At 35.1% G+C, this 11911-nt stretch overlaps 1 protein-coding gene across 4 annotated transcripts in view; it reads left to right on the top strand.

Annotated features, from left to right (window-relative positions):
• Positions 1–11911, top strand: part of LOC106067905 (leucine-rich repeat-containing protein 74B-like) — a 38535-nt gene that overhangs the window by 20399 nt on the left and 6225 nt on the right. For all 4 annotated transcript variants that reach the window (XM_056005477.1, XM_056005476.1, XM_056005475.1 and 1 more), the window contains 9 exons: positions 577–784; positions 5345–5517; positions 6173–6280; positions 7251–7341; positions 7557–7606; positions 7718–7885; positions 8789–8904; positions 9703–9781; positions 10739–10834. In XM_056005477.1, the coding sequence (XP_055861452.1) occupies positions 577–784; positions 5345–5517; positions 6173–6280; positions 7251–7341; positions 7557–7606; positions 7718–7885; positions 8789–8904; positions 9703–9781; positions 10739–10834 (1089 nt within the window). The remainder of the gene's footprint in view (positions 1–576; positions 785–5344; positions 5518–6172; positions 6281–7250; positions 7342–7556; positions 7607–7717; positions 7886–8788; positions 8905–9702; positions 9782–10738; positions 10835–11911) is intronic.

The following is an 11911-nucleotide window of genomic DNA, read 5'->3' as shown; positions in this document are numbered from 1 at the left end:
CTTTCTCACTCCCCCCCCCTTTTTTTTTTCCCAAACTGGTCCAGACAAGTGATAGAATCAAAGTGCATTGAAAGAGCTCTAAGTAAGTGTGTATCTGTGTTTGAGTGGGGGGGGGGCGCTAGAATTTCTAAATCCTTATGTTTAGGTAGCTCTAAGCTCACATAGCTCTGTTGGTTACCTGAAATTTGTTAGGAAATAGTAAAAGAAGGAAGTCATTGTGCCGGCCACGTGATTTAATTATTTTTTTTTTGTCGTAGTTTTTATGTCACATATAATAAATGTGATTTAGACCCTTTTGGCTTTTATCCCTTGAGAAATGCCTTTTGCTCACAAGACAAAGTTTTCTGTTTTCTTTTGTTAGCTTTCTGTAGCATTAAAATTTCCAGAACGGGTTGTTAGCTTTATGTCCGGTCTTCCTCCTTTATCCTTGGGACAGGAAGAATGGCCTTTTGTACCTTTCTTGTGGAGTCTTAACTCTTCATAGCCTCAGAGAATTCTGCAATTTTCCTGAATTTACTTGTTTATATGCATTGTTTCAAACACTTCAAACATTAAGATGGGGATTACACGTTTCAGACTATAAGCAGAAGCGCCGACAGAAAGAAATCGCAAGCCTCCAGAGATGAAAGTGCCGGCTTCAAGCAGAATGCAGCCCACGGTGTTGAAAGCGACAGTGATGACGACATGGCGGTACGACGGATTCAGGATAACCGCTCCGACCTTGACATAATTGGGGTAGATATCTCCAACGAAAATGACCATGATACAGACCTGGAGCCTGAAGGTTAGAATCTTTTTTTATTTTAGTGCTCAAGTTTTAACGCGCTACTTTAATGAGCTGTTTTCTTCTTTTCTTTATCTGGCCGCCTGTCTTCTTATACTGCTGGCAGAGGCGGACTGGGTATCAAGCTCGTCCTGACAAGTGACGACTATTATCCTGTTGTAACCACTGAGCCGACTAAATCAAATCACTGACACCAATTTTTCTCTACTTAGAGACACTGAGGGAGCGCGGTGGCTGAGTGGTTTAAAGTTTGGTTTTCGAACCTGGGGTCCTGGGCTCGAATCTCAGTGAAGACTGAGGTTTTTGAATTTCGGGATTTTTAGGGCGCCCCTGAGTTTAGCCTACTCGAATGGGAACATGACTTTAGTTGGGGAAAGTAAAGTCGGTAGGTCGTTGTGCTGGCCGCATGACACGCCTGTGAACCGTGGGTTACAGAAATCTGCCCCATAGATTGCAAGGTCTGAAAGGGGAACTTAGAGACACTGTGGTTGTTATCTCTTGCTGTATTGGCTGTATTGCTATTTTATAATTTCTAAACACAACGTGTACGCCCTTGTCAAATCTTTTGAAGAGAAAAATACTCATCTCAAATTTAAAATACCAAAATAGCTTCACGTTTGACTACGTAAGATATCCATATAGTTCAGTTATTCCACTCCTTAAAGCGTAATTCGAACTCTCCTAATTCAAAGTCACTTTATATTCCTTTCCACTGTGTATGTAATCTGCATACTTATTGATTTTTAGCTTTTTTGTTACAGTTGCATTCATGGGAGTAGCCAGGATTTTTTTTCGGGGGGGTTTGGGGGGGGAGATTTTTTCCTTCCCCCCCCGCCCCCCCCCCCCCGGCGAATTTTTTTAAAAATATGTATATATGTGTGTGTGTGTGTGTACATAATCTTTATTACATTCTGATCCATCATTCTTCCGGAAGACGTTTATTGTGCCCTAGAATAGGTTCTTCCTGGAGTTAGTGGAAAAATTGTAGACTCCCGCCATTGCCAGCAAGGGGGTCTGGGGGAGCGCTAAGAGCTCCCCCAGCGCGGGGCGAAGCCCCGCCGCCAAGCTCTATTTCTGGTATTGAAAGCCAACAAAATGCATATTCTGAGATATCTACGGTGCATTTTCCTGCTATTAAAAGTTTTATTTCAAAAACCTAATCTGCTATTCTTACTGACTTTTAGACCCTACCGCGCCGTTCGGAACATTTGGCGGCAGGCTGTTTCCAAAAAAATCTGTCACTGGTAATGTCTGAAGCCTCTTCCCACTAGCTCTGGGGACCTTCATGAATGTGTGGCGACAAGTTGTACTAGGATGTCATCGCAACTTTTCTTATAGGGTAATTCATTTTGTCGGAGAACATGTCCCGTAAACCTCATGCGACGCTCTGTCACAATCTTACTAAGGTGTCAACTCCCAGTTCGGCATAGGATTTCCTTGATTTAGACCCGATCTCTATAACTGACTCCTAAGAGCTGTCTTAGTCATCTTTGTTGAGCCTCATTTAGTTTTTTTCAATTTTGGCAGATGACTATTTTCTGCACTTTATTAATGGAGCCCCGCCACTGGTGAAATGTGTAACCTCTCTTGAATACGCTCTTGGAATTAAGTGACTGTAGTTTGCTTTAGATTTTATATCGAAAATAGAAGTTTTATCGTCAAAATCATCTGTTTGGGGGTTTTAAACTAAAAAATCGCAGGAGTTGTTTTTTTTTTTTTAATTCAAATCCCCATTAAGCTACGGTCATAGAATTTAGTAACTGTAGTTTGCTCTAGAATAATATTGAAGATAGAGGTTTTCCACCTCAAAACGCTCTGTAGGGGGATTTTAAACTCAAAACCATCTGGAATGGTATTAAACTTTTTTAAAAAGCCATTTGTAGGAGAGGGATTAAAACTCAAAACCCCCAATTAGCTTGGCTATGCTCAAATAATTTTAGTGTGTAATTTGCTTTTTTTTTATATTGAAGAGGTATTTTTTAGCATCAAACCCCTCTGAAAGGGAGTTTAAACCCCTTTTGGCAACGCTCATAGCATTTTGAGTGTTGCCTTTTGCTTTTAATATACATTGAAGATGTATTTTTTAGCTTCAAACCCCGCTAGCGGGGGGTTTAAACTCAAAACCCCTTTGACTACACTCATAACATTAAGAATGTTTAGTTTGCTTTGTTTTAATATTAAAGAGGTATTTTTTACCCTCAAACCCCGCTGAAGCGTTGTTTAAACTCAAAACTGAGTCAAAACCCATTTTGCTACACTCATAACATTTTGAGTGCGTAATTTGCTTTTTTTTATACCGGGTATTGAAGAGATATTTTTTTTAACTTAAACCCTACTTAAAGGGGGGGGGGGGGAGAGAGGTAAACTCAAAACCTCTTTGGATACGCTCATAGAATTCTGAGTGTGTAATTTGCTTTTTTTTATATTGAAGAGGGGGTTTATCGTAAATTTTGGAGAGGGGTTTTAAAATCAAAATCTTTCTTAACTGTGCTCTTCGAATTTGGGGATTGTCGTTTGCATTTTTTTTTTGTTTTGTTTTATAGAAGAGGGGGATTTAACTGCAAAAACCCCTGGTAGGGGGTTTTAAACTCAACCCCCCCCCTGGTAGTTTTTTTTTAACTCGAACCCCCCTGGAAAGGGGTTTTAAACTCAAACCCCCCTGGTAGGGGTTTTTAAACAGAAAACCCCCTTGGCTGTGCTGTGGCAAGTGATGGTTTAGTATTAAAATTTCACCTAAAATAAACAAAATCAAAGCAAAAAATCAGTCACTAAGTTCCGATTCCCCCCCCCCCCCCCCGCGGGGGGGATTTCATTTCGGGGGGGGGGTTGAACCCCAAGAACCCCCCCTGGCTACGCCATGGTTGCATTAGTATTTGGGGAAGACAATAAGTAGTCGCTGCACCTACGAACACGTAGTTCACGTTTGAAAAATTATTTTAAGATTACAAAGAGAGTTTGTGTTCAACATGAACTCAGAAGCGGGCTTTAATAGTTTTTCGTTTGTCACCTTACAAAAAAAGGCTTACATGCTATTTTTTTTAACCAATGCGCGAATCCAATCATGAGCCAGATTATCAGTGAAGAAGTCTGTGACCTATTATACAAACTTACCTCCTCTGAAGTCTTTTTGTTTTAAATATTTATTTTAAAAAAAACGGCTTTTATATTAGTTTTAAAAAATTAAACAGTTCGCTTTCAGAAAGCAAAAAGTAGCCATTGCACCAAACATTGCAAGCTGCAAAATATCGTAAATGGATTTTCAATACTTTTTTTTCTTCTAGTTTTTGAGAGACCAATGGACGAACAGACCGACCACACAAAATTAATGTCGGCTCTTCCTCTTTCGGGGGACGTAAAACACAAAAAAAAAACATCATAGGCCTATTCCTAACAAATATAATCCCTAACACCACTAATCGGTAGTTTTAAAAAATTATTATTAATTTGTTTTGATTGCGCTATTAAAAACAATTTACACATTGCATTTTCTTTTGGTCTCGGGCAATGTGTGATTCACATTAGTGATTGTTAGAATCGATACTTGGAGGTCAAAAGAGCCACGAGATTCGATTACCATTAAGAACCAAGTGGGTAACGAAGGGAGCCTTAATGTTTACTTAGTATTACCTTCGAACGCTACTTGGACGTGGGGCCATATCGAAATGATACTTAAGTTATTTGGACGAGGTATAAGCTCTTGCTTTAGAACTGCGTCACGTATCACGTTTGTTTATCTTTCTAAAGCTGCTAAGGAGAACAGACAACGTACGTCATTGTTACCACTTTTTATAATCAAGTTTCATGGTTCAAGTGTCAGTATTGGGAACTAAAACTGGAAGTACAGGTCTATAATCAACTATAATAAATAGAAATTACTAAAAAAAATTGTAGTCCTAAGGGCCGCTGATAATTCTTTAGTTCCCTCACAGACTTAGAGATCGTAGGGGAAGCCTGCAATATGCGTACTGGACTGTCGTCTTGATGAACCCTTCCCGCCGAGGCGCCGCCTTCCAACAGCGACCTGCAGGAGATATGGTCAAGGATGTAATAACTTTTACGAGGATATTAGACTCGGTGGCTAATAGCACAGCCAACCCGACTCAATCTTCCCAACACCTCTCAGCTACTTATTAATTAGGAATTTTAGATTTGTGAACACAAAAAGTAGACTATATCTTATTTTCAAATTAACAAAATGTGTATATATTTATTTAATTTGAGAAACAAAACGGCTTGCATTCAATAGACAAAAGTTGACTTGTACCTAAATTTTGCAAGCTGCGAAATATCACGAAACTGGACTTTCAAAACCTTTTTTTAGTTGAGACGTACTGTCGAACCGAAAGATTAGGCTTACCCAAAACTATTAGCGGCTTTTCCCCTTTCTGGACCGCTAAAAAGCAAGTCGATCGTTTTCCTGTCTAATTCCAACAATCTTTTTCATGCTCTAATGGCATTACATAACAAGGAGCACTTGTACGAATTTGTCCCAGCAAATGGAATAGGAAATGTGCCATTATCTTTGTATTATGTCTATGTTGTGCTATAATTATTTTACAGAGGCCACCCCAGCTTATGATCACTCAGGTAAAACATTGTACCTTGACGCCTGCAAAAAATTTGGAGTAGTGCCCATCTCGTATTTTTTGCGACACATGAATGACAATTCATTGTCAATGAAGCATCATGGTCTGGCAGGGGAGGGAATGAGACCTATCGCCATCTCACTTGTGGTAAGTTGTAAACCTAATGTGCATACATATCAAAGTCTGGCTGGCTGGTATAAAATGAAATTCTTAGCAGTCAAACTGCAGGTCACAAATCTGAGTCCCAATTTAGGCTAGAAATTCTTAGCTCAGAATTTAACTCAAGATATATCTTTCCAAGCATCTCATGGCAGCACAGACTCTTCCAAACATATATTTACAAATGCAGTTAGACCAAGTGCTTGGAGTATGTTATAGTACATTATTTGTCCCTCTATAAAAAAAAATTAATAAAAACAATGCCTTTATTATTTCAAGGGAGATAATTTTTGTTTGCCTTTGCATTTTAGTATTTCTTCCCAAATGAAGTTATACATATTTTTCAACTTATATGTAAGTGAGCACAATTTTATAGTAATACTATAATAATTTGAGAGAAGACTAGATTTGCCTAATTTTAAATTTATTTATACGTAGTGTATTTTTTAAATAAAGTCTAAATAGACTTTTCCCCCTTGATGTGACATGTTAACTTTTTAATGAATATAGATCTAGTACTGGCACCAATAATACATGAAGGTTTTTTCTTTTGAAAGATCGAATATAGGAACTATAGATGTTATACACTTTTTGAAAACATAACTTTATGTGACCCTAATAAAAAAAAATTTTCCCTCTTCAGTCCAATGCGACCATCACCACACTAGATCTGACTGACAACTGGCTAGGGGTAGATGGAGGACTGGCATTATGTGAGATGCTGAAAGAAAACTGCTTCATCACTGATTTGGTAATCTTTCCATGGTTATAGTTTTAACATTGTTGTTAGAATAACAAAACAAATAAATAAGGTCAAAGGACATTCTTTCAGCTTAGAAATCTATTGAAGTTTCTTTGTGTCTAGAACTCTTCTTTTGTTTGACATTTGATGAATACATTTAAGGGAGCAACATAAGCATGTACTTTTATTTTCCAGAATTAAATATTTTAATTGCTAATCTAAATTTTAAATATACATTTTCTATCAAATAAAAAAATAACACATCAAACATAATTTTTTTAGGATATTTTTTTCTAAATCAAAATTATCATGAAGAAACTTTTTGGAAAAACTGAAAATAAAACTGAAGCCAGAAAAAGAATCATAATTGTCAAGGTGGGTTCACAGAGTTATCTAGGGGTTGACATACCCCACCTCAACACTGAGTAATAAATTCCTGTCGGGGTTGTAATTAGGCTGTGGCTCATTTGCTGGGCATCCCTGACTGTCTATTATTTGATATGTTAGGTAATTATACAGAACAAGAAATGGTAATAAGTTAACATATATCAGTTAACAACAAGAGTTTAACTGACAACAGTTTAATGAATAGATGATATAACATTTTGACATGAATGATGAGTAATAATAATAATTACAAGGTCAAGTACAAATTAAGGAAATTATTCAACATAAATATAGCCAACATAGCATGTCCCCAGAGATAGCACACAAACCATTATTGGGCACAAAAGAAAGACATCACTCAAAGAAGCAACTCTAGATGCGCACAACAATAATGAGATTTTATCTTATAATAATTTGGCTGTTTCTACTTCTTTTCTACATTTTTGTCTGCTTTCTTTTGTTGCTTGATCTATAATTGACAGGCAAACAACTCAAAGATATTGGTCCCATTATTTTCAAGTTGTAAACATTTTTGTAGTTTTTCACTAAAAAATTGTCTTTTACACATTTGTTACTATATTATCTTTTTCAGAATTTATCAGACAACAACCTTAACAAATGTGCAGCCCAGTTGTGTGAAATTATTCAGAAGAATGACACGCTACGAAAAGTTAATCTCTCAGGTATATTAGATTTATGCATATATTTACAAATGGATTTAGTTGTGATAATCTTGTTTTAAAGTCTGTAGGTATCTGACCTCTTTGGTAAACATGAACTAATATGGAGATTAAATAAAAAAAAAAAATAAATAAATAAATAAATATATAAAAACTTAACTTTTTTTTGTAAAAAGGATATATCATGTCATAATAAAATGTCCTTAATTTTATTATAGGAAATGGATTTGATGATGTCAGTGCCATTCACCTGACCAACTTGATATTGGTACATTTTTTTTAAATTTAGCAATGGCAATTAGCCATGTTTTTCATTTTTAAAGGTACTTAAAAAATGTGTTTTTAAATAATTATTTAAACAATTTTTGTTCAAACTTAGACAACAACCAAGCTGGAGAGTCTCAATCTAAGCCACAATCGTTTGGGTGAGAAAGCTGGTCTGATGTTGGGTCCTGCCATATCTGAGAACCTGTGTCTCAAAGAGCTGGATCTATCCTGGAATCACCTGAGAAGGAAAGGTGCAATAGCAGTGGCTGCAGGGGTCAAGGTGAGACATCAAACTATACATTTCTTTTGCTAGGACAAGGAGCATGGTAACCAAGGGATATAATAGAAATTGACAAAAGAAATTAGCACAGCAACATGTGTTCTGAAGATGAAAAAAAACTACTTGTTTCTACATTTGGGTTATTTCCTTAGAAACACTGCAGTGAGCCTTCTTAGTCATTACCTCTGACCCCACACACAAAAATCATATAGATCTGTAGCATGAGATGGCTTATGACACTGTTACTAAGTTTTGACTCTTTGATAAAAAAAATATAAAACAAAGAAGAATAGACTAAATCTAATTAAAATGAACAGCTAGATTAAAACACTGACAATGTAGCAATCTTTTAAACTGTTACCATCGAACAACCTAGTTGTTATTTTTTAAATTCATTTATATTACAAATTCTATGTCTGCCTGGACATGTGGTATGTGCTCTGGAATGTCTTTAGATGGGCACAATGGTCTCACGTACAATTCCTGTTCACCACCCTCCCCCATTATCCTGCAGGATGTTTCATCTGGGATGTAATTATCTTCAAATCTGAAGAAACATTCAAAAACTTGTAAAGTAAAAAAAAAAACAAGCTTTCATGGCCTAATGTATAAGTTCTTCTTCTATCCAGATTTAAACTGTTTAGCTGTAGTTTTATTGTTGTCTGTGTGACAGAAAAAAAAATGATTTACTCTACTTCTGTTTCACGCTAGCTCCCAGGGTGTTGGCCAGACTTGACTGATAGGGATGTATAGGGTCTATTTCTTTGATTGTATGATATATCTGCTTTATATGGGTGGAATAGTGTCGACAATAGGGTTGTTGTTTTTTTTTTTTAAATGGAAATTTTCAGTATTAAATTAATTTTTCTTTTTCCTTTTTTTTTTACTACTGAAATTTTTTAGTCCAATGTATTTATGAAGAAAGTGAATCTCTCTTGGAATGGATTTGGTCAAGAAGCATCCTCTGCTCTAATGGACGCTCTTAAGGCCAACAATGTACTAGAGGAAATAGATCTCACGTAGGTTAAATGTTCTGTTCATAATTAAATACATTTATGAGATATGGCATGCTATTTTTATTTATTATAGCAAATTAAATGGTACTAAATAATAATAATAATTGTAGTAATAAATCACCAGAAAATTCCTCAGTGGAAACTGATAAAGGGACTACAATGAAATTTGTTTCTCTTTAATGAAACTTGACCCTGGCAGTGCCAGAGAATGAATATTCATTTGTTTCTAACATAATAATAATAATCTTTATTATTTATAAGGAAATTTGTCTTACAATTTGAGCATTACACCAAACAATACATTATAACTATAGAAAACCAAAATTACATTCACACCAGACTTATTTATAATTTACTTCTGAAATGTTTATATTACATTGTTAAATTGTATTTAATGATCTGATTGCGAGGGGAATAATAGAGTTTTTGTGTCTGTCTTTGCTGTTGGTGTCTTGTATCTCTTATGATTCTCCTGACCCAAAGGAGGATTTTTTATTTTTATAGGGCTGATAGAGGAAGGAATGTGGGTATTATATCTCATCCTAGGTGATGATAAAAGTACATATAACTTTACTGGCTTGAAAGGTTCTTTTTGGAGATCTGTATGGTCAAGTCTAATGTTAGCTTGGTACCTGGGTTGAGGATCCATGGTTTGAGTCCTTGTTAGAAAGTATGTTTCACCATGTTTTCTTTCAATATCTATTGTACCCTAGTTGCTGCCATTACATGTTACATGTCATGTTCATTTATTTATTGGAACCTATTTTAGTGCATGTTTTTTTACAACTGTTTTAAATATAGAAACAATAGACTAACTACAGAAGGCGCTGTACTGATTGGTAAAGGTCTAACAATTAATGAAACCCTCAAAGTTCTAAAGGTCAGCTCTTTTGATTTTTTTATCACTCAGCAAATCAGCAACAAGCTAATTGCTGTAATAAAATTATAGTAGTGCAGTGTTTCCCAAACTTTTTCCATAATGAAACACTTTGCTCATTCGGAGTATTTAACGGAACACTTTGCTTATTTTTTTAGAGAGATTAATTCACATTAATTCATAAGTTAATTATTCCAGTAGTTTGCAGAACACATATTTAAGCCTTGTGGAACACTAGGGTTCCATGGAACACAGTTTGGGAAACACTGTAGTAGTGTTTAATCTGCTGAGATTACAAAATTTTATGAAATATTTTTTAAATTCCTTTTTTTTTTTATATGGTGACTTCAGAAAATTGCATGGGGAGGATGATATTTGGCGTCGGAGCTTACAGTGCTCCACCAGACCACCTAGAGAAAGACCACAACATGGCTGTTCTTTGTTGTTTTTTTATTATTATTTGTTTTTGGTGGCGATCCTCAAAGCCTTAATCTAAATATGTGGGGCATCTTATCTTTTCAAGGAACAAATCGGTTGTATTTGCAATGTAGTAAGGGCCTGTAAATTCATTTTAGAATATTTTTCAAGTAAAAAAGCTCCTTTTTGAATATATATATATATATATATATATATATATATATATATATATATATATATATATATATATATATATATATATATATATTTATATATATGCTGTACGCACATCTATGCTTAGGGTTAGGGTTTACTGGGCGTTAGGGTTAGGGTTTGAAAAAAATTGCCCCCCACCCACCCCAAAGTTCTGGATCTGCTAGTGATCACTCACTGTAGTATCTCTCAATATCATGCCAAATGTTAATTGATTTTATTATTATTTTTTTTGTATTATGATTTTTTAAAAGTTAATGGCTACTTATAATTTTACATGATTGTAATATGATCTAAGTCACTTTAAGATCAACCAGTGAACTATTTCAGGTTGGCAAGAATCCTATGCAGAGTGCTGGCTGCTGGGCTATTGCAGCTGCCATCTTGAAAAATCCAAATTGTGTTCTGGAAACTGTTGACTTCACCGTAAGTGGAATCTTTATTTTTTTTGCTTTTTGTTACAGTTAGTAAAGTTCCTTTTTTAGACATTGTGATCTATAGGGCAGATGATGTTGAGGTCATCTGTTTCTTTGGCCTATGGTTAACGAGTAGGGTGTCATTTTGCCAGCACTCCGTCCAACCATCTTTACTTTTCCCAACTAATATTCAGGCACCCATTAGAGTTGGGTGTACTTAGGGGCGCCCTAAAAATCCTGTAAGTCAAAATCCCTGTCTTCACAGAGATTCGAACCCTGAACCCCAGGTATGGAAGCTAAGTGCTTAACCACTGTGTCCCCTTTTGTTACAGTTGAATAAGTATAAATAAATAAATGGGGTTTTGATAGTTTATCTCTACTACAAGAGTTTTTATGATGTATCTTTTCCTCATTCCTAACAAAATACTTTTACACTAATCTTTTCTAGAATGATAAGGTTGGAATAAAATGTTTAAGCTTCTTTTCATGACCAAGATGTTTTAAGAGTAGAAGTAATATTCAATGATATTTGCTGTCTAGAGTTGTAAAGAGTAAAATAAAGCAAGCATAATAGCAAAAGTCTGTATTATTCACTGTAGAAGTTAGCTAACTATTTTAAAAAGTTGGTGGACCTAATAATGCCTTTGATTCCTTAGAAAATTAATCTTCATCAATAAAAATCTGGTGTTTATTTAGTTTGAAGCTAGGCAATTTATTGAAAATCAATCAATTTTAGATTTAAAATGTGATTTTCATAATTTCATACTAAACATTGCAACTAGATCTAAATAATCTTATTGAGTTCTTAATGAATTTCAAGATTTATGAACAAAACCTTTTGAGACAATTCAGATATTTAAACTAATGCACTTTAGCATTCCTATGTTAGCCATTCAAATTTATGAACTCAACACCCTCTGCCACCTTTCTTTCTATCTTCTTATCTTATATTACAGACATTACTTCAAAAAAGAAGATAATTACGTCTGGCGCAATTACTATGTCTAAAGCAGTTACTATGTATTCATGGTCTAAAAAGTTAATGTAATTATATTTATTTATTTTATCTTAATTAATTCTTTGATTA

This window comes from Biomphalaria glabrata, chromosome 12 (assembly GCF_947242115.1).
Source record: "Biomphalaria glabrata chromosome 12, xgBioGlab47.1, whole genome shotgun sequence".
In the NCBI taxonomy this organism is placed as follows: Eukaryota; Metazoa; Mollusca; class Gastropoda; family Planorbidae; genus Biomphalaria; species Biomphalaria glabrata.
This window is presented reverse-complemented; position numbering and strand designations above follow the sequence as displayed.